Source organism: Marmota monax, unplaced genomic scaffold, assembly GCF_021218885.2.
Source record: "Marmota monax isolate L192 unplaced genomic scaffold, Marmota_monax_Labrador192_F-V1.1 WCK01_AAM20220418_F8-fsc00099, whole genome shotgun sequence".
In the NCBI taxonomy this organism is placed as follows: Eukaryota; Metazoa; Chordata; class Mammalia; order Rodentia; family Sciuridae; genus Marmota; species Marmota monax.
The window spans coordinates 2528488-2555877 of record NW_026692126.1 but is presented as its reverse complement, the minus strand read 5'-3'; the positions used below and the strand labels follow the sequence as shown (position 1 = coordinate 2555877).

The window sequence follows — 27390 nt, the reverse complement described above, 5'->3', positions numbered from 1 at the left end:
TTTTTTCTTTCTTTTCTTTTTCTTCTCTTTTCCCCCCTTTCCTGGATGAAATTCCTGCCAGCTCGGAAGGAAGGAGGGAAGGGGAGCGAGCAGCGTAGAAAGTTTCCTTGACTCCTCCTCCGCCTGTGTCTCCCTCCCTTGCCAAGCCCAGCCTGTGAAACTGAATAACGAAGATCACTCAACAATGCCTGCCCCTCTCTGACTGCACGGTCCCTGCGCTGCCGCCGCTGCCGCCGACGCCAAGGAGAGCCCGCGGGACAGTCCCCGCCGACGGTGCAGCCTGCCGGCCTGGCCGCAGGACCAGGAGGCGAGCAGCGGCGGTCACTGCGCCTGTGCGCCTGCCAGGTGCCCCGCAGCCCAGCCACCGAGATGCCCAGCCCGCTCGGGCTCCTGGCGCTGTGGCTTTGCGCCGCGCTGTGCGCCTCCCCGTGCGCAGGCGGCGTCCCCCAGCTGGGCCCGGGGCGTGCTGCCTGTCCGGTCCCCTGCCATTGCCAGGAGGATGGCATCATGCTGTCAGCCGACTGCTCTGAGCTCGGGCTCTCCACTGTGCCAGTGGACTTGGACCCCCTGACGGCATACCTGTGAGTACTCGCCACAGGTCTCCCCCTGCTCCTGCTGGCTGCCGGCTTGCACTGTTGTGGCAATAGTCTAGGGCACCTGCCTAGTTGGTGCACGGTGGTATGGGTATCCCGGGAGGGCTCTTGCCCTTCCAAGTCCACCGCTGCAGAGCTGGGGAGGGGAGTAAAGTCTGAGACTAAGGGTCAAGGGAGTATCGAGCCTGGGCTTCCCTTGCTGGGTTTCCCACTTGGCACCTGTGTGTTGTGGGGTTTCTGTGGGAGTCTAGGTCTGGCAAGGTGGGCTCTGGACCCTGAGCAGGAGGGATAATGAGTGTAGGGGTGACCTCTCCTCTTTCTGCTTTCCCCAGCAGAGCAGTGGCCAGCAGGGTGACTGAGGGCAAAACTGACTGGATTGGTGGGGAAGATGAGGAAGTGCACTCCCGTGGGGAGAATGGGGCACCGTCCTTGGCTCCAGGAGGAGAGCAAGGCTGGCACACTGAGGCTGGGTGGCCTTGGTGAGGGGTCCCAAAAGCTGGGAGGGAGCCTCACCCTGGGTCATCTCTCAGAAAGGGATACTGCCAATGGCATCTCCTTTTGCTCAGGCCCCTGCCCCCTCCCTCCACCCCAGGAGCCTCCCTGAAGTCCAGTCTCCGGAGGGTTGTGTTGGAGACACTAATTTGTGGGCAGGCACTGGGGCTGAAAACCAGAGAACCATTTTTAGAGTCTATGTTGGGGTGAGATGGTGAGTGAAGGGGACCCTATTGGGGGCGGCTGTCCTGAGGATGGCTTCGAGGAGCTTCTCTCAGAACTGAGAGGCCAGGGGCTCTGTCTGCTCACCACTTGGTCAGAAGGGGGGGATGAGAGAACTTTCCAGACCACCTGGCTCCTCCCACCTCTGCTCTAGGGAAAGAGAATCTCCTCAATCTGTGCTCCCCCACGTAGCCCAGCACCACCACCTTTCTTGAGAGAAGGTGGAGCAGGTGGTAAAGTCTGGGATCTACCTGGGATAGGATCCCAGAATTCTTTCTGGCCTGAGAGAGGCTCCACATAGCTTTGGAGTTCCAGGACAGAGGCCCTCTGAGGAAGGTGGAGCTGGCTAGTCTATACAGAGGCCCCGAAAGAGTGTGTTGAGCTAAATGGGACCAGAGCTCTCAGGGTTGGCAATGTCTGGTAGTCGTGAAGGATCCTAAATTGCAACTTTTGGTGGGTCTGCCCTCCAATCTCCCTGTTCCCAGTTGGAATATCCCCCGCTGCTCCAAAAGGCACAGGCTATAAGCCAGGGGAGGGAAGGAAAAGGAGAAGATAATGTCCATCTTCCAGAAAGGTAAATTGAGCCCTGTATATCCAGGGGGTGACAGCAGGAACCACACAGGAAAACAAGACAGAAACTGTGAGCAGAGTCCTATGGCGTTTTAAATGTGCCACAGCAGCTGGCAGAGTCAGGCAGGCTCCAACCCCACCCCAGTTACAACAAAGCACCCCCACTTCTTGCTGTTCTATATACTGGGGCATATGATATTGTTTCATCTGAAGACAGGATCCTGCAGCTAAAACGAGTTTACAAGTAACTTCTGTTGAGCCAGTCTCTGGAACAGACTTGCATGGGTTTCAAAGGTTGATCCGTCCAGACTCCTTTCCCAAGTCTTCCTACACTGGTCAGAGATCCTTTTTCAGGTAGGAATTGGGAAGGAGGGAGAGTGCCGCTTTTGGGGTCCCAGCATCCCGCCATCCATGCTCATAGGTTCCCTCTAGTATCTGGATACAATTCCCTTGGACACATGAACTACTTTTGGGTTCCGTGGGGGTAGGATTTTCTGAACTGGTCCTGAGTCTCCCTGGAGGCTGAGAAAGCTGCTCCCTCTTAAGACATGAGAAAGCTTCTGAGTTGGGAGAGGGGAGGAGATGGAGTCTGAGGCAACGTGAGGAATTAGCACACAGATCAGGAATATTGGAGGGAAGTGGAGAGGACTGTGCCCGCTGCCGTGGGCTGTGGAGGGTGGTGGATGGTGTCCTGAAGGTGACTCAGAGAGTCTTCTTTCTTTACCCTCTCCAGAGAGCAGCCCAGCTCACCTGAAGGTGGAGTGAGGGTGAGGGCATTGGGAAGAGCTAGGCCTGGGGGGTCCTGGGGCTCCTTTCCCTTGTCAGCAATGTTGGGAAATGCCTGTGAGCTGCAGAAGATACCTATGGGTCCTCTTCTGCATTCCTTCATTCTGTCCCAGTACGAATCACTTGACATCTGCTTCCCCACCCGGCGTAAGCGTCCCTTCTCGGCTTTACTTTTCATGGTGTAGTTTTCCTCATTCCTTCTGTTCCAGTTTCAGGGAACATCAGCGAGTCTTTATGTCCTTTGCTTTGACACTCAAGTCCAAAAATTATGAATACTTCAGAGCCCAATGCCAGTCCCGTTTGATCAAGGTTGGAAGGACAGATTTCCTTTATAGCCCTTCAGGGGTCTCTCTTTTTAAAGTTTCCTTCCTCCTAAACATTGTCACCTCGGCAGGGCCCAGTGACACTAGCTGGCTCTTTCAGGAATGCACCTAGGGGAAGATGGAGCCACGGTGCTTGGGTGCAACAGTGAGAAGGCACGATGCCCTCTTGCTCTGTCCCGTCAAATATGCACAGAACCAAGAGAAGGAAATCACAGCAAATACTTGTTGGGAAAATAAAACAGAATTGTCTCAGAGTAGGAGAATCTAGGTAATGCTGTGGAGTCCCCCCTTTTCTGCCCTAAAGCTGAACAGTATTAGGAAATAGGTGGTGTGAGAAAAGTTGTCTTGGGAAGCTAGCTGCAAAAGATCTGAGGCTCATCCATGTTAGCAGTCACCCCCAAGCAACCACTTCCTTCACACATGGCCACTGGGGCTAAGGAAGGGGTCTCTGCTCCATGGAACCCACAATAGACTACTCACTCCTTTCTTGGAAGTCACTCCCTTTAAGACTGCCTGTGAACTGAGTGTGGGGGTGCACACTGGTAGACCCAGTAACTCAGAAGGCTAAGGTAGGAGGATCACAAGTTCAAGACCAGCCTCAGTAACTTACCAAGATCCTGTCTCAAAATAAAATAAAGGGCTGGGGATGTAGCTCAGTGGCAAAGTAGCCCTCGTTTCAATCCCTGGTGAAAAAAAAAAAAAAGAAAAGAAAAGAAAAAAAGAAGGAAAAAGAAAGACTGCCTCTGAGAACCACTGGATTGGTGTGAAAGGTTAGATGGTGAGTCTGAATGGAGACAGGGTAAACTGCAGCCTGCTCATCACTGCCTGGGGATGTTTGTAACCAAAGAGATAGAGACAGGATGCTGGAGGAAGAAAGCAGAGGGCTGAGGAGACAGGCATTGGTCATATTGGTACAGGGCTCAGATCACTGCTTCCCAGCTATGTGAACCTGGGCCAGTTCATGGGCACTTCTGTGACTCAGTTTCCTGGTCTGCAAATGGAGCTAATACCTGTCTCAAAGGGTTGCTGTGTGGATTCACTGAGGTAATGTTTGTAGAGGGCTTGGCAGAGGGTCTGGCCCATGGGAAGTGTTAGCCAGTGTTGTTATTCGGGGACCAGGGCCAGGAGGCATTAGTCATGGAAGACTTCTGGAGGAGGAAGTCCTGGAGCTAGCATTGGAAGAAGAGCAGCGCGTTCTATGACAGGTGTGGGACAGGTGTGTGTGTCTGCTGGGGATGGGGAGAGACTGGCTGGCAAGGAGACAGCATGAGCTGTGCTGGGGACCCAGAGTGCCTTTAGTTTTTCTTTTTTTTAACTGTCTAGTACAATGTAGGGCTTCAGGGGAGGGGAGGGGAGTGATTGATGGAAGACCCCCCAGCCTGCTTCCCAGTGTGTCCTAGATGGGTCCCTACAGGGCTTCTTAGATAAAGAAGCATAGAACACGTGGGGAGAGCTGGTCCTGGGGAGGATGTGTAGGGTCTGAGGTCAGGTCTCCTGTCCCACCTGAGCCTCAGGTGCCTTTCGAAGGGACTCTAAGAGCCCGCTGCTGCCCCTGGAAACTTGGGGTTTGTGAGTTCTCAGCCTCAGTCCCTCCATTGCTGGGAGACCCTGCACATGTCCTACAACTTCCCTGGACCTCAGTGTCCCCACATTTGGCTGAAAACTAGAAAGTAAGAGAGGCAGGGGGACATCCACTGAGTCCCCTGCTGCTGATGTAGGACAGACAGTGTTTGGCAGCGGGTGTGCGGGCAGGGAGGAGGGACGGGGAGAATCCAGGCAGCACCCAGACCGGAGCAGAGAGGAGGGCGAAGGAGGGGTGGAGGGATTCCAGGAAATGGGGTCCTCTGGGACCTCCTGTGCCGGCCTTTCTCCAAAGCCTTGCCTGGGGGGATGAGCCCATCAGAGGACGGTGGAGGGGTGTCGCTGGAGGAGTGATGTGAGGGGGAGCCAACACCCCAGTTCAAAGGAAAGGCAGGAAACAGCCCTAGGCAAAAGAAAAAGGAAACCTCTCGGCTTTGGCAGCAGTGGGCACGGGGCGCGGCCGGGTGGGGCGGCTGGCGGAGGAGAAGAAAGCCTGGCTCAGAGCGGAGTTGGCCCCCGGCCCGCCCCACTCCACCCGCCTTCCCCAGTCCCTGGGCTCTCAACCCCGATGGCCCCACACGCGCTGCAGCCTGCTCCCCAAGCTGACCGAGGGCCACCAGGGGCAGAGCAGGGACCAGGAGAGGGCACCCGAGGGGGCGCCCCGCAGGGTCATGGGTAGGGTCGTGGGCTCTGGAGTCTGGTGCCCAGGCTTGAGCAGCTCCGCCATCTTTGGAAACATCACTCCACCTCGCCAGAGTTTCCATTTCTTAATCTTTGCAAATGGAAACACTCAGTACCTACCTGGAAGGGTCGTGAGGAGGAGCAAAGGAGAGGAAGAAAGCAAAGCACGCTACTTTTCATATTACAAGTACTTTTAAAAATGTTAATTCTTCATATTGTTTTTACCAACGCCCTCAACTACAGATGTGCAATAGGCCTCCAAAGGGAACACAGGGCTGCTTGTGACAGGGTGGGGGTTTGGGATGCCAGAGCCTCATCTTCGCAAGCCCCATCCCCCATCAGATGGCCAGTCCTTTCTTCCTGCCCTTTCCCCCACTCATTGACCTTGGTGGAAATGGCCTTTCAAGGAACCAGTTCTGCTCCTGGGTTCCTGGGCTGGGCTGATAGAGGAAGTGGGCCTCCTCCTCATGGGGAGCCCTGGAGTAGATGTGACCAGGCACAGTGCCTGATGGGAGACCCTCCAAAGAGGAAGAGGCTAGCCTTTCAGCTCAGTGCCCAGCTTCTCCCGGAAACAGAGTTCCTTGGAATGAGACTTCTCCAGTAGGGTCCAAGGGACTTCAATGGTGGCTGGAGTGTTGGGGACTGTGCTTCATTTCTGCCCTGGGAATACCCACGAGGGGCTGTGTGGATTCTCCTCTGAGCTCTGCCCTAATGGGCTATCTGACCTTTGGCTAAGAACTCCCTCAGGTGGGAGCAGGGCCTTGGATAAGGAGTCCTGCTGGGGCTGCAGACACCCTGGGAAGGTGTAAGAGCTGAGGGTGGGGAGACATTTACAACCCCTTTTCCTGGTTGCAAATAACTTCTTTTAGCCAAACTGAAAAGGACTTATTGACTTGGGGAATTGTGGGAGTTCCTTTGTGCTAACTAATCCATTGGAAAAAAGGGGTGGTCCCCGGTTTCTAACAACAATTCAGGTCTCTCCCACCGCCCTTCAGACATGGGAGAACAGGTCCCAGGAGGAGAAAAACAGCCCAGAGGCCAAACTTGGGCAGCGAGTGGAGAGTTATTTTGGAAGCAGCAAAAGGACATGGTGAGGGGGGGAGCTCAGGGGTTGGCACGGCGCCCCCCAGAGCCATGCCAGAGCAGGCCGCCTCGGGCTGGCGGCAGGCAGGTGGGGGCTGGGCAGGCTGTCCAAGATGGGGTACCTCCGGAGTGGAGGTTCCCTTTGTATCCCATTCCTAGCCTTTTCAAGTCCGCCACAATCTTCTTTTTCCTCCAGCAACTTCCAGTGGGGGCTTGCGCCCTTGTCTTGAATTCTCCCCAGCCTTAGGGGATCAGAGTTCCCCTGATTAATTGGAAGGCTTGAATCTGAAACTGGGACTGGGGCAACACCTCATAATGGGCTTTCGGCCTCTCCTGTCTCTCCTGAGCGCAGTGGGGATGACTTCCTGGTGGAAGTCCCAGAGTTATGGCCATCTTCCAGAAAGGCACTCTGTCACCCGGAAGATGCATTCATGGGGCTCAGCCTAGAAAACCCCTGATGGGCCTAGGGAAACCTGCCTCAGAACCTGCCATCATCCTGGGGTGTGCTTAACCAATCACAGTACCAGTTGGCATTTATGGGATGATTGCCCTGTGGCACATTCAAGGACTTAAACTGCCTGTGAAGGTGGTCCCAGTGTTAGGCCCATCTCACAGATGAGGAAACTGAGACTTTTAGATGTTAAGGAGTTTACCTAAAACCATCAGCCAGTAATTGCTGGTGCAGGGATTTTAGCCAAGAAAATCTCCCTCCTAGCCAGGTGTGGTGGCGCACGCCTGTAATTCCAGTGGCTTTAGGAGGCTGAGGTAGGAGGATTGTGAGTTCAAAGCCAGCCTCGGCAAAATCAAGATGCTAGGCAACTCAGTGAGACCCTGTCTCTAAATAAAATACAAAATAGGGCTGGGGATGTGGCTCAGTGGTCGAGTACCCCTGAGTTCAATCCTTGGTACCCAATCCCCCCCGCCAAAAAAAAAATCTCCCGCCTAACCTCTGAAGTATATTGCCTCTTAGGGACTCACAACTGGTAGTTTCTGAGCTCCAAGGGTGTGGCAGGACCTGGGCATGTTAAATCCAGGCTGAGCAGCCCCTGGTAGTCTTTCTGGGAAGAATCAGCAGTTTATGCCCTTCTCCTCCTGCTAACCAGTTGCTCAAAGGGAAAGGTGTTGGGGCTCAGCCCAGAAACTGGGGACTCTGGTGGGGGAGGGGGCGGCAGAATCCCTGAGCATGGAGCCTATCAAGGTTTTTGCTGAGGACTTACTTGTTGCTGAGGTTGGGGAGACAGGTCAGGGGAGACAGGTCAGGCATGTGTGAAGAGTGAACTCACTGTGCCAGGTAATCGTGGGAGCATCCACAGAGGACCAGCTGTGAACAGCTGACCAATAGGTGCTCAGAAGAGAAAGAGGACCAGGTGGTGGAGCAAGGCTTGGGGCAAGGAGAAGAGGCTTGAGTCCTGAGATCCAGAAGAATGCAGCCCAGGGAGTAGCCAAGGAAGACCCTCTAGAAGAGAAAGCCATGAGCCCAGGAGAGAGTGAGGAACCACATTGGCTGTGATTGTCCCTCCATCTTGACAGTCTTTTCTGTCCCACTCCCTGGAGAGCAGGATGTTCCAGAGCAGGACTTTCCTCCTCAGGGCACACACTTAAAACAAACCAGAACAATCCAAAGCATTTGGCAGCTGGGATCAATTGACTAAGCTGCTCAGGCTGAAGGAATCAGCCAACCCCAGGCAATACCTGGCCACCCTAGGGGCTGAGACCCTGGTCTTGGCACAGCTGGAGGCATTGCTGTAGAGGAAAGAGTGCAGTTTTGCAGTCAAGCAGGCATGGATTCAAGTCTCAGGTTCAGCACTAACTAGCATGTTTTTTTTTTTTTTTTGCCTCGCTCAGCCTCAGCTTCCTTAGCCTTGAAAGGGGCATAAATCATAAAAGATGTCTGCAGTTTGGCTCAGTGTTTGGCACAAAGTGAGCACATGGGAACTACTATGCATTCTGGTCTCCCCTTGAGAGAGACATTTGGAAGTAGAAACTGAAGCAATCATAAAGTGGCCCTTCATCTTGTCTACCCAGCATTGCCTATTCTAGGACTTTGTTGAGAGTGAGACAGGGTCTCACTGAGTTGTTAAGTACCATGCTATTGCTGAGGCTGGCTTTGAACTCACAACCCTCCTGCTTCAGCCTCCTGAGCCACTGGGATTACAGGCATGCATCACCACGCCTGGCTTGTCCCTTCCCTTTGCCCTTGGAGGTGCTGGAGGTGAAAATATCCCCAAGGGTGTCCAGACTGAGGCAGGCTGGGAGGGAAGTGTTGAGTGTCTTCCATTGCACCATGTCTGGGATTTGGATGTGGTCCCCAGGCCCAAGGCCAACGTCATGGGCTGATGGAGGGGGAAGCAGGGAGAAGCTGTGGTGCAAAGGCGTCTAGCACTGTCATCGTCTAGCACCTTGGCCCAATATATTGCTGGGGTCACTGCAGGGCAGGGAGTGCTTCCTTTTTGGTGGGGGAATAAGTGGGGGAGCCAGGAAAAAGGGACCCAACACACCAAGGTTTATTCCAACTGTGCAGTTTGAATTGCCCCCTACCTGAGTTATCACTGGCTCCTGGGAAACAGGCCAAGAGCAGCTGCCACTAAAAGGCTTTTAACACCTCCTATAGGAGGGAGGCCTTCCTAGGTTGACCTAGGCACTATCTGGAATTTTTTTTTTTGGTACCAGTTTAGGCTGCAGTGTCCCTCCTCTCCCTTGTCTGTGACAGTGATAATGCCACTTGAACCCACAAGTTCTCGTGCAGAACAAACATTTATTCAGTCACTCATTCACTCATTTGACAGACACGGACAGGATGCTTGCTGTCTGTGAAGCACTGTGTTAAGGATTTTCTCATGAATCTTCCCGTGTGAGGCCAGGATAGTGGCTATCCCCTCTCTCAGATGAGGGGGCTACATGATGTAGGGATAGAGCAAAGGTGAATTGAGTTTGGGGGACTTCAAAATCCATCACTTTCCTCTGCTGTGGGAACTCAGAGCTAAGAGATAAGGCAACCATATAAATAATGGACACTAGCCAGGAGCCAAGGCACATGCCTTTAATCCCAGCTGCTCAGAGGCTGAGGCAGGAGGATCACAAGTTCAAAGCCAGTCTCAGCAACAGTGAGGCGCTAAGCAATCAGTGAGACCCTGTCTCTAAATACAATACAAAAAAGGGCTGGGGATGTGGCTCAGTGTTGAGTGCCCCTGAGTTCAATCCTCAGTATCCAAACAAAAACAAATAGCAGACACTTTGTGGGATGTGAGAGGTGCCTGGGGTAGGGACAGACACACACAGCAGTCTGGGCACAGAGGAGGGAAGGCTTTGACTGACTGATGTTGGTACAGGAGCTCCGGGTCAGGCAGTTTTGATGCACAGGTTAAAAAAACAAAACAAAACAAAACAAAAAACAAAACACAGGCCTCAGCGTGAGGAGAGCTGGGATTGCACTCATTTGCAAGATGGAGTAATCGTCCTCTCCCTGATGAGTTGTTATATGAAGCACAGTCCTGTTTGGGAGAGCACTTAGCACATAGGAGGTGTGATTTTATTCCCTGTTTTTTTTTTTATTTTTATCAGGTGTTCCATACTCTGTTTGTATGTCCCTCTGTCCATTTGACAGGGGTTTTCTATCTCATCAGATTCAGGAGTTCTTGAGGACAAGATCCACACTTCTCTCCATCATTAGGAGGGAGAAGTCTCTTAGGGCAGGGACTTCCTGCCAATAGGATCTGTGCTAGGGGTCGTCTTTGTTTCAGGATTACCTCACACACACCCCTACTTCAAATATGCACAGGTGCACTCGCACGCTCTCCAGTGTGAGTCCCTACCTGCAGGGGGCGCTCTGCAGGGGCCATGAACAGTACAGGTATATGCATTTAGTCTTTGTTCCCTCCCCCTCAGCTTCAGATCTGGGGCAGCCCCCGGGGTGGGTGTGTTTGAGGATGGGGGGGCTGGATCAGGTGTCCAGGGATTCTAAGAGTTGAGGCAGGAAGGGGCCGTAAACTAATCCCTTGCCTTTGTGGTAGACAGAGCAGATTAGGAGGCTGGGAGGGGACTATTGTCCAGGACAAAAACAAGAGAGAACGATAATTGGGACAGAACTTGGGCTCCTGCCTTTATTATCTGGGAGAAAACTTAGGATCCAAGAGAGCTGGAACTGGGAACCAGCTCCCCTCTCAGACCACATGGACCTCAGCCCCCCAATACAGTTACCTGGCTTCAGCATCTGTGAGCAGAGTGACTTGGGCCAACCTGGGCCCCCTTCCTGGACATGCCTATGTGGTTGGAGGTACTCCTGGGCCTAAGTATGAAGTCTGCAAGGATCCAGGGGCTCCATGGGATGCACTGTGCTGAGACAGGCACAGTGACACATCTGAGTCTAGGTGCTCCCAGTTGAGACAGTTAGGCTTTAGTGAGTAGGCCTGTGCTTGAACAGGAGGGTAGAGGACATGTCACCAGCATGTATCAGGCTCCCTCCCAGTTTTTAACAGTACAGCAGAGAGGTTAAGTGCACAAACTGCAGCTGGTCCACCTGGGTTCAGATCCTGGCTCTGCCTTTTACCAGGCCTTGGAGAAAGGCTTAAACTCTTTGTGCCTTAGTTTCCTTACCTTTAAAATGGGGGTAATAATGATACCCAACTCATGGGGTTGTTGTGAGAGCCAAATTAGTACTCGAAAATCGATGGCACACAGTAACCATTCACTGGGTTTAAGTTATTATTATTTCGACTGAAAGGCTGGTCTTGAACTTGAGATCCTCCTGCTTCAGCCTTCCAGTAGGTGGGATTACAGGTATGTGTCACCATGCCTAGCCAAAAGTTTTATGTTATCTTTTAAAAAAATATTTATTTTTTAGAAGTAGTTGGACACAATACCTTTATTTTATTTATTTATTTTTATGTGGTGCAGAGGATCGAACCCAGGCCCTTGCACGTGCTAGGCGAGCACTCTACCGCTGAGCCACAATCCCAGCCCCTTTATGTTATTTTTTTGCTGAACTGAGGGTTGAACTCAGGCAAGCACTCTATACCATTGATTCTACATCCCCAGCTCTTTGTAAAAATGTTTTATTTTGAGACAGGATCTCATTAAATTGCCCAGGTTGGTATTGAACTTGTATTCCTCCTGCCTCAACCTCCCAGGTAGCTGGGATTACAGGTATGTAATTGGTGATGTTCTCCATCCCACTAGAGATCTGAATTATCCCTCTGTCTAGCGTTTCCATGCTGTATATGCTACCCACTCATTAGTCATTTAGTAGCTCTCAGTCATCAGAACAATTGTTTTGGTACTGCAGTGCTTGTGTTGAACCTTTGTTTTACTTAATAATGGCTCCAAAGTGCAAGGGTAGCAAAATTGGCAACTTGGATATGCCAGAGAGAAGCTGTTAAGTGCTTTCTTTCTTTAAGCTGTTAAAGTGAAAGTACCATAAGATATATTTTAAGAGACAACATTCACATAAATTTTATTACAGCATATTACCATAGTCATTGAATTTTACTTTGTTCTTGTTGATAATATCTCACTATGTCTAATTTATAAATTAAGATTTATCATAGGTTTGTACATATAGAGAAGCACAGTATATATGGGGAGCAGTACTATCTGAGGTTTTAGGTTTCCACTAGGGTTCTTGAAACAGCCCTTGTGAATAAGGGGACCATGGTACAATAGCCAGTTCCTGGATGGTCTTACTGGACAGTCCCCAGCCTAATTGAGGAAAAAAAATATAGTATCATTCCAGCCTTAAGAACCCAGCTTCCCCACTGCAGGGTCCTGCTGGCCTAGCCCTTCTCTGTCCTGCCATCTCCTGCTGGTGTGGAGAGAGGGGCAGCGAGAGTCCTCTGGAGGAATGGGGATGGTCAGTAGTTCCCCTCCTCTAACTCCTCTGGTATCATCCATTTGCAGCTTTCAGTTTGCTCTTCATTCAGTAGAATTTGAATCTGAGACCCTGAGCTGGGATCCTATCTTTGCCATCCACTCGCTGAGGACCTTTGGCCAAGTCCTCTGATCTCTTTGGGCCTGTTTCCTGTGGGATGAGAGCTCCTGACCCAGGGTATTATAGAGACAAAAGCTGGTGGGATGCCAGTAAAGAAGCAGGGAGGGAGAGAGGGGAGGGGTGTGAGTGAGCCAGGAGGCGAGTCTGATGGGAGGGAGAGCCAGGGTCCCTGGAGACCTGCAGTGTTCACTTCGTTCACTTCGTGAGACTTGAGATCCCAGGGGCTGGGACAGGCCATCACCCTCACAAGCACCTCCAGGGCTGTGTGCCCAGCAAGAACAAGGCCCCCCATTAACTATGGGCAGCCAGCGGAAAGAGGAATGCCCACTGCCCCGCCAGCCGACGCCATGCCATCCCTTGCCTCCTTGCCTGCTCCCCTGCTCTGAATGTAGAAGCCCAGAGTGCCACCCCGGTCCCCCGCCTGCCCTGCCTCCACCTGCCAGAAAGGATTAGCCTCTCTGTCGCAGCTATCACAATGGTGCAAAGGCACCATGCTTTGGAGTTCAGGGCACACACTGAGGGTAGGGCTTGGGGTCAGGAATTACCTGGGCCAGTTGCTGGAACCCTACTATGCCCAGTGCTGATGGATGCTTGGCCTTGGAGCCTGCAGGGGGCCAGAGAGCAAGTAGAGTGTAGCAAGAGAGGAGGGTTTGGAAGCTCACAAGCTTGTCCAGAGGAGCCTTCCTGATGTCTTGCTCTGGCCCCTTGCCCTTACCTGGCCTGGAACCCCCAGATGAGCAGATGGAGTAATTCAACACCCCACAACTTGTTTTAGTGTTTGACTTCTTAGGAATATTATTCTATAAAGTTCTTCCTAGAATCCCTCCTCTTCTTGCTGTGATGTCCCCTATTTTCCCTCTTGCTTTGGTTAAAGAGGAGAGAGCCAGTAGCCAGCCCTGCCTTTTTAGCTCCCTAGGAACTAGTAGGTTGGATTGGGTTTCGTTTTACTTTCTCCATGAGGAAGGCAGCTGGGACTGTAGAAACCACCTGGGAGATGCCATACATGCGGCCTCCAGGGATCTCCAGGGCCTGCCTGTTGCAGAGGAGGCTGAAGGCTCCGTGCACTTCCCCCTGGGAATCAGGTTCTCCTGCAGTCTCCCTGCCTTGCAGTGCTCTGGGTTGCAGTTAGCCTGGCATGGCCTTTGTGAGAATTAGAGAAAAGTGCCTCTTGTTTGCAAGGCCCTACCACATGGGCAGAAGAGGATAGTGGAACAGGGGCAGGGTTTCAACCTTGGGCAGGCACTCTAGGCCAGACCACAAGCAACACCTCTCTGGGTCAGTCTGGTCAATACTTAGCAATTGAGCCAGGCATGGTGGCACAAATTTATAATCCTAGTGACTCCAGAGGCTGAGACAGGAGGATTGCAAGTTCAAGATCAGCCTGGGCAACTTAGCAAGACCTTTTTTCAAAATGAAAACAAAAGAGCTGGGACGTAGCTCAGTGGTAGAGCACTCCTAAGTTCAATCCCCAGCACAGAAAAAAAAGAAAAATGATTGAAAAAATATTTATGAAGTATTGCTTAAAGATTCCCCCTAGTCTTCTGGACATTTCTAAAGCCTTTTTACTCACAGTACAGTTCACAGCCAGCAGTAGCAGTAGCGGCAGCATCGGGGAGAATGCTGGGAGTGCAGGAGCTCAGGCCTAGCTCCAGAATGACACAGTCAGAATTTGCACTTGAGGTTGCCCAGCAAACTGGTGTAGCTGACACTCACCTGGGCTCCAACATTGGAATAAGTCACATCATCCGCTGAGTTTCTGCTCAGCTGCCCCCATTCCACCTCCCAGAGAACTGGCTTTACCTAATTTGCACCTAGGTAGTGTACCACTGGTTTCCATCCAGGGATGTAAGAAAGAGCCCCACAGATGTCACTGTCGATTTCCAGCAAGAATGTGGTGAAGAAAGAAGTCTCTGGGTTTGGTGGGAGTCTTTGGAGGCAGCCAGGGAAGCATCAGCCTCATTCAGAATGCAAGTGGCTGCCTGAGATGTCTCTTCCTCCAGAAAACCTTCCCTGACCCTCAACTCTAGGAGAGGGCTCCCCTCTGAGCTTGTGCTGCCCCAGGGCCCATCTGCTTGCGTTCTACCTCCTGTTCACCTGTCTGTGTCTCAGACTAGGCTGGGAGCCCCACCTGGCCATCCATGTCCCCAGGTATTCTCAGTGCTGGTCCAAGCCCCTGGCACGTGGGTGCTCAAAAATATCAGTAGAATATGCGAATGAAGAGATGAATGAGTGAATGAACAGATGAATGAACAGTGAACAGCCAGGGGCCAGGAGGGATAGGGCAGAGACCAACTCAGGCTGGAGTTGATGGGCTTTCCTCAGAGAGAGGGCTGGGAGGGAGGGAACACTTTCCAGACCTGGTAGTGGCACTAACCTGGTTCCAGGAGCCAACCCAGCCGGCTGCAGTGAGGACTGAGCCTCAATGGGGAGCCTCTGCAGTTGCCAGGCAGGCTCCTGACCAGGCTTGGGTTTCATTAGAGTGAGACATCTGTTCTAGAAACCCTTTCACTGAGGGGCTTCTGCTTTTCCTGTTCATTCTCTTTATTTTCTTAAAGAAAGAAAATGTCTTTTGAAAACTTCCATCCAGTTCCAAACACACTAAGATGAACATAGGAATGTGCCCGCCCCAGACCGGGATGGGCGAGTGCTCTGGGGACTTGAGGTGGGTTCTTGAATCCCTGTGGTGTAGCTGACACTTGCCTAGGTTCCGAAGGCCCAAGATGAGCTCTGTGTTCAGACAGATCACAGGCTGGCAGGTCAGGGAGTTGTCACCTGGGCATTAAGCCCTAGGTGGGAGGCATGCCTAGGCTGATGGGGGCACTTGGGGGACACACAGGATGGACAGGGCATCAGTGGGGAAGAACGCGCCTCACTGTGGCATCCTGTGAAGATCCAGGGAGCTGAATCTGATGGCCAGGAAGCCCTGGGAGGAAAGTCTGGGAATCCCAATGTCCTTGGTCAGGCCAGCACATTTTTTTGTTTTCCCCAGTATTGGGGATTGAAATCAGGAGTGTTTCTCCACTGAGCTGCACCCCAGCCCTTTTATATTTTTGTTTTGAGACAGGATCTTGCTAACTTGCCCCAGCTGGCCTTGAACATGTGATCCTCCTTCCCCAGCTTTCCGAGTCATTGGGATTACAGGCATGTGCCACCTCACCCAGCCCTGCTAGCAAATCTTAGGTGTTTATTAAGCATCTATTATGTGCCAGAATCTGTGAAAGGTGACATGGATATATGGAAGCGTAAGATGAAAATGATACACAGAAATAAAAATCTAATTTCAACTCAATGAAGCAACAGCTGAGAAGGGTCCACAAGATACCATGGCATCCAGAGGGGGACACGGCAGCCTGAGTTTCAAAAAAAAAAAAAAAAAAAGAAAGTACAATATAACAGAAAACATGCACAAAAGGATAGCTTGATAAGTTTCCACAGGCAAATACCCCTGTATGAGCAGTACCCAGACCAGGAAATAGAATATCATTAGTTTAGCGGAAGTCCTCCATCCTATAATCATCCATCCCCCGAGAGGATAAACACCATGTTTTTTCTTTTTTAAAATGTGTTTTTTGTTTTGTTTGTTTTTGGTACTGGGGATTGAATGCAGGGATGCTCTACCTCTGAGCTACATCCCCAGCCCTTTTTATTTTGAGACAAGGCCTTTGTAAGTTGCCCAGGCTAGCCTCGAACCTGCAATCCTCCTGTCTCAGCCTCTGAGTCTCTGGGATCACAGGGTGCACCACACCACCGTCATAATTTCTAATAACATAGAAAGTTTTTCCAGCGTTTTGAACTTTATGTAAAGTTGTATCTGGCTTCTTTTCCTGTGTTTGAGGATCCACCCACATGGTTGCTTCTTGGCAGTTTTTTCGCTGGGGGTGACTACTATACAATATGTCCATTCTACTGTGGTTGAGCGCTGGACACTTCCCAGTTGGGGGTGTTACAAGGAGCGCGGCTGTGAGCAGTCCCGTATGGTTGCTGGGTGAGCACGTGAGTGCATTTCTATTGGTTAAATGCCCAGGAATGGAATTTCTGAGTCAGAGTAGATACAGAAGAATCTCAAGAGGTGAGCATGACTGGCCTAGGTGGAGAAGTGTGGGATGAGTCACTGGCTTGCTCTGAGGACAGGGGTGGCAGGGGGACAGAGGGAGGGGGCAGCAGGAGCCCACAGGGAGAAGAGGGGTTCAAGGAACAGCAACACATTGAGACCCCTCTGACTGCTCCTGCTTACCTGTGTTAATTCCCAGGTGCTACTGTGACATAGGACCATAAACTGGCTAATTGAAAACTAGATGAATTTATTCTATCACAGTTCTTGGGCCCAGGAACTCCAAATCAAGGTGTGAACAGGGCTGTATCCCTGTGGCTCTGGGGGAGAATCCACTGCAAGCTCCTGGAGTTTCTGGTGCCCTTGGCTTGTGGCCACATCACTCCCATCTCTGCTTCATCTTCTTTGTGTGTGACCTCTGGATGTCTCTCACAAGGCACTTGCCTCTGGATCCAGAGCCCACCTGGAGGATCCACGATGATCTCAGGCTTCCACTGAACTACACCTGCAAAGACCTTTTTCCAAGTCAAGTCATAGTGACAGGTTCCAGGAATTAAGAGCTAGATGTATTTTTTGAGGAGCTGCCATCCATCCTGCCAAATCACCCCTAGCTGTCATCCTGAGCACCTCATCCCTTCTCCCCACCCTGCAAAGCTGTCACTCAGCTCTTTTCTTTGTGGTACTGGGATGGAACCCAGGGCCTTGTGCATGCCAGGCAAGCACCACTGCCACTCAGCTCCGTCTCCAGCCCCTTTTATCTGATTTTGAGACAGGGTCTGGCTAAGTTGCTGAGACTGACCTTGAACTTGCAATTCTTTTGCCTCAGCCTCCCTAGTCACTGGGATTACAAGTTTGCCTGGCTTTAGTCAGGCCATTTTCTTATGGCTCATCATGTCCCCCTTGGCCAGTTCAGGCCAAGCTCCCTCCAGGAAGCCCTCCTTGACTGTCTCCTGACCCTCAGGTCCTTGAGAGTCCTCCAGCTCTAGTGTCCAAGGCTCTGTCCTTCAGAGTCTGTGGTTCTGAATCTCTCCTCAGACTGAGGTTTCCCGAGGGAAGGAAATATTTCTTCCTGCTTCTCTTTTACACCCGGGGCACCCATCTCCTGCACACAAGCTCACGGAGAACAAGGAAGCTGGCCAAAGACACCTTTCCAGCAGCGGCTGGCCAGCTCTACCTTGTGGCCTCTGCTCTTCCCCAGAAGGGGCCAGGTTGTTACCTTGTCCCAGGGCCTGTGTGGTAGTCTCAGCTGCACACACACAGCAGGGGTGGGGGAGGAGCTGGGCCAGGGGAAGGAGCCCAGCCCTTTGCCTTTCCTTGGAGAGGCTGGGACACAGGAATGCCTTTGGCTGGGAGACCCTGGCCAGAGATCAGAAGATCAAAGGATGAGAAGATCAGGGGCGAGGCAGGTGGCATCACTTGGAGGCACCAGAGAGAAGCAGCAGCTGGTGCCTCCTAAGGGCAGGGTTGACCCAAAACGCCCTCCCCTCCCTCAGAAGCCCCAACCCATCTGTTTCCTAACCTTGCAGAGCTGCTTCTCCAGGCTGGGGGCCTCTGGGAGTGAATGCAAGTGTGTGTGTGGGGGTGTGTGCTGACTGACATGTGCCATCCTGTGGGCAAAACTAATACTCCCTACACACGTGGATTCTCCTATCCCACTTAAATCTCACTATGCCCTTAGGAGGGTTAATAACAGGGCGATTCTTAGATGTAGAAACTGAGGTACAAAGAGAAAGCCCAACATCAAACCACTGTCAAGTGTTAGGGCCAAGATACAAACTCTGGCAGTCTGACATCAGAACCACAACTACTCAGTATAAGGCAAGGCAGACAGTTGTTCAGTCCAACTGCAGCATGAGGGAGTGAGGCTAGAGGTCAGCTAGGACTTCTTGATGGGCAGGGAGTGCGGACCTAGACCTTGGTTGGATCTAGTCTTCCTACAAGATGAACCAAATAGGAAGGGAGTTGGGGAAGAGGAAAGTGGGGAGACATTTGGGGACTGATGGACTGGAGGCAGGACAGCGGCAGATCAGTGGTGGGCAGGACAGGCGTAGTCAGTAGTGGGCACTGGCTGGAAACTTGCGTTCGAGGCCTCAGGAGCTGGATGGAGGAAGGGAGACGCTGGGCGCCGGCAGATCGGTAAGACATGGTGCGCCCAGGTGGGCTTGGGGAGGGGTGCCGAGCCTCGAGTCCTGGGGAAGCGCGATCCCGAGGCCGACGCGACGGGTGGGGCCCTCCGGGGTGGGCGCTAATCCCCTGCCTTGTTCCCCGAGCTCTGGCCACCGCCCGGCGGCTGGGCGCTGGCAGCCCGGGCAGCAGCGCAGCGGGAGGCTCCGCGGCTGGGCCGGTCCGTGCGTGCGGCTGGGGCAGCAGAGCCCGCCCGCGGGGGGTTCGCGCTGGCATTTCTAACTGTGTGACTTAGGGGAAGTAACGTGATATTTCCGAGTCGCCAGTTCTTCATTTAAGGTGGGAATAAATAAGGCTTCACTCCCTGGCCCGGGAAAAGAATTGCATTCCACGAGAACAGGGACGTGCCCAGCTCTAGCAACCGCAAAAGACCTTCAGATTGTGGGCGCGGGGGAGAGGCAGGGGCGTAGGGTTTGAGGACAACCTGGCATTTGGGCCCTGAGGGACCTTAATTTTGCTGAACCTCATCTGTAAAATGAGCCCGAGGCCTCTCAACTCCTAGCCTCTGCTTTCCCCTGCCTTCAGCTGGAGCCTGGGGCCTCCGGCAGGGCTCTTGTGTTGCCCCTGGCTGGGGGGGAGGTGGGGGGTGTCTGGGAGCTCCGCAGTGTGTAGAGAGGCAGAAGGACGTTGAGCTGCTGGCCTGAGAAGGAGAGGAGGAGGTCCTGATGTGAGAAGGGAGCAGTGTCTGGGATGGGGTGGTGACTGCATGGCGGGGCCTTGCTCCAGACACACCCTGCCTGTTTATCTGTGGGAAAAAAGGTAGCGGGCTGGGGCTCCAGCTAAGCAAACAGCGCTCAGGGCTGGGGTGGCACCTCCTGCTCGGGCTGCCTGGCTCCGTCCCACCTGGGTGTCCTCTTGTACCCACTCCACCCAGCCCTGTCAGGGGCCCTGGCTGGGAGCTCAGGGATTTCCCAATGTGCGGAGGGAAGGGGAGCCGCTAGTAGTTCCTACCCCAGATGTCTGGGCTGAGGAGAGCTTGCATTCCTTCCCACACACAGAGAGGGTGCCCTGCTAGGCTGAGCCAGGGACCAGAGGGACTGTTAAAGACACTGGTGAGTCAGAGACTGGGGCCTGGCGGGATCCAATGAACAAGACTTCAAATGCACAGCCACTGTGGCTGGCTTTCTCTGGGTTTATTCTGTCCCCCTCCTGCACCAGATTCGTCTGACCTCTTCTGTCCCTCTGGCCAGGGCCTGTGTGTGGGATGCGCCCCCTCCCTTCCATGGCCTTCTAGAAAACCGACCTGGATGCTGTCTGTGTATGTGACAGAAACCCATAATTGGGAGCTGTGGAGGAGCTCTAGACTGTTTGGACAGAGCAGCCACATGAATGAATGATCTGAGACCAGAAGATGACAGTTTGTAATTGAAGGCAGGGTTGTGCGACCTGACTTATAACTGAACCCTCAGAGATTAGAGTCAAAAGGCCACAGGGGGATTAGTCTGAGAGGAAGCCCTATGACACTCAAGCCCCAGTCCCAGCACTTGTCACTCAGCCTGGTATTATTGTCTGTTCTCTGGCCATTGTCCCCACTGGAGTTGGCTCTTTGAGGACAAGGAGCATACATGTGCAAGGCTTCATCTAGCACAGAGCCTGTTATATAGTAAGTGCTCGATAAATACTCATTGAATAGGCAAATGGCTGCTTGATTCAGTGGACAGTGGGAGGTTGGAGGCTTCCTGTAGGCCGAGGCACTAGAACTGGGCCTTAGGGCATTGAGTAGTGATGTTCACAGGTGATGAGAGGTAATTTACTGTGTGCTAGGCACCCAGTGAGAGGTGAAATAACTTCCCCACAGTCACATGGCCAGTGAGTGGCAGAGCTGGGGACAAGCACGGGTCTTTCTGGGTGTGGAGGCTGCACTGTTGCTGTCTCACAGCACACCCTGTGATGGTGGATGTATTCTGGTCTGCATCCTCCATGGCAGTACCCTCTAGCTGCCTGTGGCGATTGAGCCCTGAAATATGTTTGGTGCAGCCAAAGAACTGAAATTTTCAACTTAATGTTAATGAACTTAAATAGTCGCCTGCGGCTGTGACCTTGCCATTCCTTTCTCTGGGCAGTGTGGGTCTGTGCTGTCTCCAGAGAGGGGGCAGAGAAGGGAGGGGGGTCCAGAGAAGCCCTCATGGCTTCAGGGCCCTCCAGAGACTCTGCCCTTCATGTCATGGGCTGTTATCAGGTCACACTGTGACCCCCCTGGTGGGGTCCAAGAAGTCTGGGTCCCTTTAACATCTCTGCCTGTGGGTGGCATGGCTTGGCAAGGAGGGAGGAGCCCTGGAGAAGCACACATGCATTGTGCAATCCCTGGGCCACGCTTTGCTCTTGAGCATTGCTTCCTGGCTCTGGGCACGGCTGGGGAGAACAGGTCCCATAGGCTCTCCAAGGACCTTGACCTCTGGCCTGGGGGCAGGAGCAGCCCCTTGCATTTGACCCACTGTAGCACTTTTGACTGGGACTTGGGCACTGCGGTCCAATCCGCCTTAGCAGCTTTACCCAGTAGAGCCAGAGATGCCCCCTCAGCCATGCATGGGCCTGGCTTCCCCCCAAAGGGATTTCCCTACAGTGCTGAAGGTCAAGGCCAGCCCCACACCCCATCTCCTTCTCCTCGCTCTGCCCAGGCACCCATGCCTGCAGCCCGCTGTCCAATGAACCCCTCTCTGTGAGAAGAAGCTGAGAAGTAGGGCTCAGCCTGAATTTGGTGCCCATGGAGCTAAACCACGATTTCCCACAACTAGCATTTTTGAGTGGAGGGACCTCTCCTGGGTGCCGTCCTTCCTTGGCCTCCGTTGTCGGTCATTAGACTTCGAGGAGACCCACATAGGCAAGAGCCAGTGATGGCATTCTCTGACTACCTGTGGAAAATACTATTTTTCTTTTCTCTCTTCTGACCTTTAGGAATATCTCTATTCCCCTCCCTTTACCCCTCTCAGTCCCACATGGATTAATTGGGTCATCTTCTGGTGACACTCTGGGTTTCCAGCCTTGCCCCAGTGCAGTCTGACCTGCCCAGCCTCAACTTTGCCTGGCAACTACCAGGACCCTCCCTCCCCTCCACAGGCACCCCCAATCCAGACCCTGCCTCTCCGGCTGACCCTCCAGCCTCTCATTCCCCCTCACCCCCCTCCAGTTCCCTCGTCATAGCCTTCCTGCCACTCCAGGCAGGCTGGAGACATTCTTGTTACCAACAAGGGAGCCAAGAAATGACAAAGTAAAGCAATAGCCCTTTTATTTCAAAATACAGCGTTGTTCTCACATAGGACTTTGTGCAAACCCTAAGAGAACGGTTTGTGCTGTTATGTGGATGGTGAGGGAGACTTTTTCTAGACTGAAGCACACTCCCTTGTTTGGAAAGTGTTGAAAACCACAAAATTCCAAGAGAACTTTGTGTCAACTTGTGTCTTTGGAATCTCAAAGAAGATAGCTGCTATGCACATTATTTCTGATGGGAAGTGTCATCTCAGGGAATAAACTAGACAGAGGACACTGCGTTAGAAAATTCAAGATTAAGCCAGACACAGTGGTGCACACCTGCAATCCCAGCTACCCAGGAATCTGAGGCAGGAGGATTGCAAGTTGGAGGCCAGCTTGGAAAACTTAGTGAGACTCTGTCACAAAATAAAAAAGATTTGGAGATATGACTCAGTGGTAGAATGTTCCTGGGCTCAATCTCCAGTACCTCCCCTGCAAAAGAAAAGAATCTATCTAGTCGATCGAAAGAGCATCCATCTGGTTGGTTGGTTTGAGATAGGGTCTTTTTATATTGCCCAGTCTGGTCTCAAACTCCTGAGCTCAAGTATCTTTTCTCAGCCTCCTGAGCAGCTGGAGCTACAGGTAAGTACCGTCATTCCACTCCTTATGTGATTTAAGAGACCAAGTAGTAACCCCCACTGTGCCATTAATTTGCTGTGTGATTTTAGGTACTTCTAACCCTCTCTGGATCTATTTTGTACTAGTAAGTTAAAGGAGTATGGTAAAAGACCAACCATTGAGCAGGTGTTTGCAAATACCTGGGATGGTGTATTTATTTTATTTTTTATGCATTCATGGGGATGGAACCCAGGTCCTGGAGCATGACTCCCATTTTATAGATGAGACAAAGGGGGCTCAGAGATATGAAATGACATGGGGATGGGGTCACACTGCTTTACCACAGAGCCAGAGGCAGAGCGTGTTTTCATGTCACATAACCAGGAGATGCTACGGGCACTTAGGAGCTAACTGCTGAAGCCAGGCAGTTAGAGGGACAGGCCCTGCCCAATGAAGAGCTAACTGCAGGGTCCATGATGGCGTGGGCTGCACACTGGGTGCCTTCCACTCTGGACTTCTGTGAGTTGCTTGAGTCTCATGCACCTTCACCCTCATCCCATTTCTGCCCAGGAAGCTCTCTCTGTAGGCTGTTTCCGCTCCTGAGACTCGTGTGTACTCTAGAACTGAATCCGGTGAGGGTCTACAGGAGCGTTTTGCAAACCACACAGCAGTGTACGTACGTGGGTTTTGTTGTTAGTTTGTGAGTCATCAATCCTCCCCCAGCAATGCAACTCCTCTGTACCCCCCAAGGCCTATTGCCAAAGCAGCTGGTGGCAAAGCAGGGATCTTCAAGACAGAGGGACCTAGCCATTCCCTTCATTCAACCAGATCCCTGCTTCTAAATTCAGGCTTCTTTCCTCTTTTGACCTCATTACCTGCCTCTCTTGTTGAAAGAAATTCATCAAGTGTTCTCTGGACACCCATGGTCCCTGTGGTAGATAGCTTGTCTACTGTAGATGCCTTTTTAGTGGGAGCCCCCCAACACCCCCCCTTTGTCTCATGCTACACTGGCCTGCCTGCGCCCTGCCAAGTTATCTTCCAATATGGTGGGATATGTGCCCAGCTCAGTGGCCCTCATGGTTCTTAGGCAGCCTGCCAGTCCCTATCCAGAGACAGAGAACAGGGTCAGGAGAAAACCCATGGCCCATGTAGGGTCAGGAGGGCTTGTTTGGAGGAGGACCACACTTTTACTTTCTCCAGAGGAGGCCAAATCACTAGAACATTACCAGTGACCTCTGTAGCAAGAGCCACCATTGACGGCACTGTTGACTTGGAATCAAGTTCCTCCCAGAGGCTGTGCCTTTCAGCATCAATGGGAGTTCATCCAACTAGACATTGGGAAGAACTTCCTCTGAGTGAAGGCTGTCAGTCACAGGAACAGGGAGAGGAATCGTTTATGTTTGTAACACTTCATTTGGTTTGGTTTTTTGACTCAGGGCCTGGCCCACGCTAGGCAAGCACCCCACCACTGAGCTACACCTCCAGCCCTGTGATGCGTTTATTTGATTGGTTTTTGAACACCCTATTTGCCAGGCATCCCACTAGGACTGGAGGGTGCACAGGTGATTAATCCCCTGCTTTGAATAAGCTCAGATATGTTGTTACAGACTAATAATTAGAATTCAGTTGGATGAGTCTGATAGTAGGGGATTAGGCAGATTTATAGAGACCTGGGCTTTATGTTTATTGACTCACACACTCCTCACAATAGCTCTTGTCAGGTAGGTACAATGACTCTGACTTTATAGATGAGACTAGGGGGGCTCAGAGATATTGGGATGGGGTCGCACAGCCAGTTAGCATTGTGCCAGGGTAAGGATAAAGGCAGGAGCAGTGCTAGACACTGGCTCAAGACTTATTGTCAAGTGTTTATGAAACGTCTTCGGGATCCAGAGGATGTCACCCCAGCTCTGCCTGGGGAGGTAAGGGAAGCCTCACAGAAGAGGTGACACCAGGGCATTGCTGTGGCTGGGGTTAGGGCTCATCTCCTGGACACCCTGAGGCCTTTTTCTGAGGGTGGATCCTATGTGTTCTTGCCAAAAAGTGAATGAATGAATGAATGAATGAATGAGAAGGAAAAACCGTAGCTATGTGAGATGATGGGTGTGTTCACGAGCTAAATGGTGGTGATTATTTCCTACTGTGTATGTATATCCAATCATCAAGTTGTACACCTTAAATATTTACAATAAAATAAATAGCTGACCTTTTCCTGGTTGCAGAGATGGGCAACCTGAGCCCCAGGAGAGACAGTGAAAAGGGGGTTCATGCGTCTTGGGTCTCTTCTCCAGTGTGGGATGTCCTTCCAGGTCTACCCCAGCAGGACCCAAAAGTTTGTCCTTCACTGTTGCTTCCTTCCACGGGAAAAATTCAAGCAGAACCGGTCCCCGCCAGGGGCCCTTGGTTATCAGCCAGACTTCCTTGGGAGCATCTCCTCTTTCCTGTCTCTGGAGCATGGGTTTTGCTGTTCTCTGCCCCATTCCATTTCCCAACATCTTCCCTCTTATCAAACCGGCTTCCTGTCTCCATGGTGACACCGCCTTACCCAGTTACCTTGGGTGGTCCAGTTACCTCACAGGGTGAAGCTCTGAGAACATTTTCCTAATGTGCAGCCAGAAACTTCCGCTTCCTGTGCCCAGGGCTGCCCCCCTCAGCCCTACCCTCCCACCAGCCTTGCTCTGTCAACACCCTCCCCCGCAACCCCACCTCATCATGGCCATGTCCAGCCAAGAGGACACAGAACGTGCCTGTGTATCCTGAGGGCTGCCAGGACTGGATGAAGACTTCAGAACGAGATTGCAAGCCATCCTTTGAAGCGCTTGCTTTTCAGGCCAGAATAGCTGTTGAGGGGCCCCCTGCAAATGAAAATGGAGGGCCTCTTGCCCAAAGTAGGAAGTATTTCAAAATGGCAATAGCTGGGCCCTTCTGAGTGTGGGGCCCTGTGCAACTGCACAGGTTATGTGCCCATGGAGTCAGCAATGGAGAGCAGTGTGTATGAGTTAGTGTGTGTGTGTGTGTGTGTGTGTGTATGGCAGGGCCCGGGGGCAGTGGTCACAGGGTGGTGATGGTAGAGCAGAGTTTGAGTTCAGGCCTTAAGTGTCCAATTCAGCCATAAGTTAGACCTTAAAACAGCATCACTAGGCCATTTGTTTCTCCCTCTCCCAGCTCTGCGCAATTCTCTTCCTACCTTTGCCTGGCACCAGCCTCACCCTTCTTCCTTTTGTGAGGGGCCAGGCCTGAATGGGCCCCCCACCCCACCAGACCATAGGAAACTGCCCCACCCTGGCCCCTCTCCTGAGCACTGCAGCTGAGCGGCCTGCTGTCTTGGGGCAGGATGTGGAGGCGGTGGTGAGGGTTCAGCCCCCTCCTCCCCAGGGGAGAACAATGAGGCCGCTAGTCAGGGTGGCAGGCGGAGGGAGTGGGTGGGGTGGGGGCCGTGGAGCAGCATCAGAGCTCCGGTGCGGCCCCTGGAGGGACAGCTGAGTGATGAGGCCTGAGTCACATGCCCCACGTGCTCCTTGAACTCCCGCTCGGGTGCCTGTCGAGACACATCAGAAATGCACAGGGTAAATATTTAGAGGTAATCATTTTCGTGGCACCTAGCTCCCTCCTCACTGAGGATGAGCCAGGCCCGGGGCTCAAGGGGAAGGAATCGAGTCAGACCAGGATCTGCAGCCTGGGCATCCATGGGCATCACCCTGCATCTGGTCAGATGTAGCCAGAGGCGGATGGAGCCCAGAAACATCCCGAGGACCAAACGAACCCTCTTGGTGCAACTTTTTTCCTGTCGTTGACTATGACCATCAGCCCCACTATGGCCTCCACAGAGCCCTGCTTCGAGACCTGGCAGGTGGCCGTGGCCCTTCTGTTTCCACAGGGGTGCAGGGAGGGAACCATAGACAAGGACCAGTCCCACATTTAGCGTGACAGTTCCTTAGCTCTACCCTGCCTGGAACATCTTCCTTCCTTAGAGGACATGGAGTCCGGAGCCCAAGCTTTATCAAAGATAAAACATTTGAGACTAAACAGTCTTTTTTATAGACTGGAACTGGGCTCCCAAGCACATGTCCCTAGCTACCCCACCAGCCTCTCCCAGCACACACATAAAGCAACACATTTCTGGGGCGGGGGAAATGGAGGCACAAGTTCGAGGGCACATGTGCATTCCGAGAGCAAGGCGAAGGCCTGAGGGTGCTGCCTAAGGACGCGGTAGTCTGACCTGGGCTCACCTCTGCTCACCCAGGGAGGTGAGCTGAGAAGCAGCTCTTAGGAGTTTGAAATAGGAGGGAACCCAAATGAGTCGGATATAAACGCACAACCTCTAAGAAGAAAATGCCAACAAGAGCCAGGACCTGCAAACAAAGTCCCCGACTCCGCCCTACCCACCTCCAGGCCTGTGGGGCTGGGACTCTGGCCCACAGGCCACTGAGGGAAAGGTGGAAGGAAGAAGCAAATATTTATTGTGTATGTCCTATTTATTAGGCAATCTGTCAACATGAGTTCTTGATCCTAACAAGGACCTAGCTAGCTTGGTTTTATTTGTTCCATATTATTATTATCATCATCATCATTTTTCATCTTATTTTTATGGCTGAGAAAATGGCTGGTCCAAGTGATCAAGAGCCCCAGGTTTGATAGGTGACTGTGGAGGAGAGATAGGACCTCAGGGCCTTTTGACTCCAAAGCTCCCTGCTTTTTTCTTTTGTTTTCTTAAATGTAAAATGGAAGCTAGCCTGGGGTGGTTGTGAGGATTAAGTGGGATTATTTGGATAAAGGTTGGCCAATGCCTGGCACAGAGTGGGCCTCCAGTAAATGTCAATGTAATTATTGTGGCTAATTTGTTTGCAGGTCATCTTAAAGGACAGTGACGCTAAAACCACTCATAGGGTCTCTTAGGTAACCTGGAAGGCTTAGAATGATCTAGGCTGTGAGTGCATGGAGGGATCTGGGCCTTCACACACCCCCATTCAGGAATCTGGGCATCTTCTAGGATGTGCCAGGAGACTGACAGGGAGCAAGGCCAATGGGAGGGAG

At 52.2% G+C, this 27390-nt stretch overlaps 1 protein-coding gene across 4 annotated transcripts in view; it reads left to right on the top strand.

Annotated features, from left to right (window-relative positions):
- The first annotated feature begins 143 nt into the window (after positions 1-143).
- Positions 144-27390, top strand: part of Lgr6 (leucine rich repeat containing G protein-coupled receptor 6) — a 118564-nt gene continuing 91317 nt past the window's right edge. Inside the window, exon 1 of one of the 4 annotated variants that reach the window (XM_046463946.2) lies at positions 144-581. In XM_046463946.2, coding sequence (XP_046319902.1) covers positions 370-581 — 212 coding nt within the window. In that variant the 5' untranslated portion in view covers positions 144-369. Of the gene's footprint in view, positions 582-16613; positions 18502-27390 lie in introns of those variants that run through there. The other 3 variants (XM_046463954.2, XM_046463939.2, XM_046463959.2) reach the window with 3 other exon arrangements.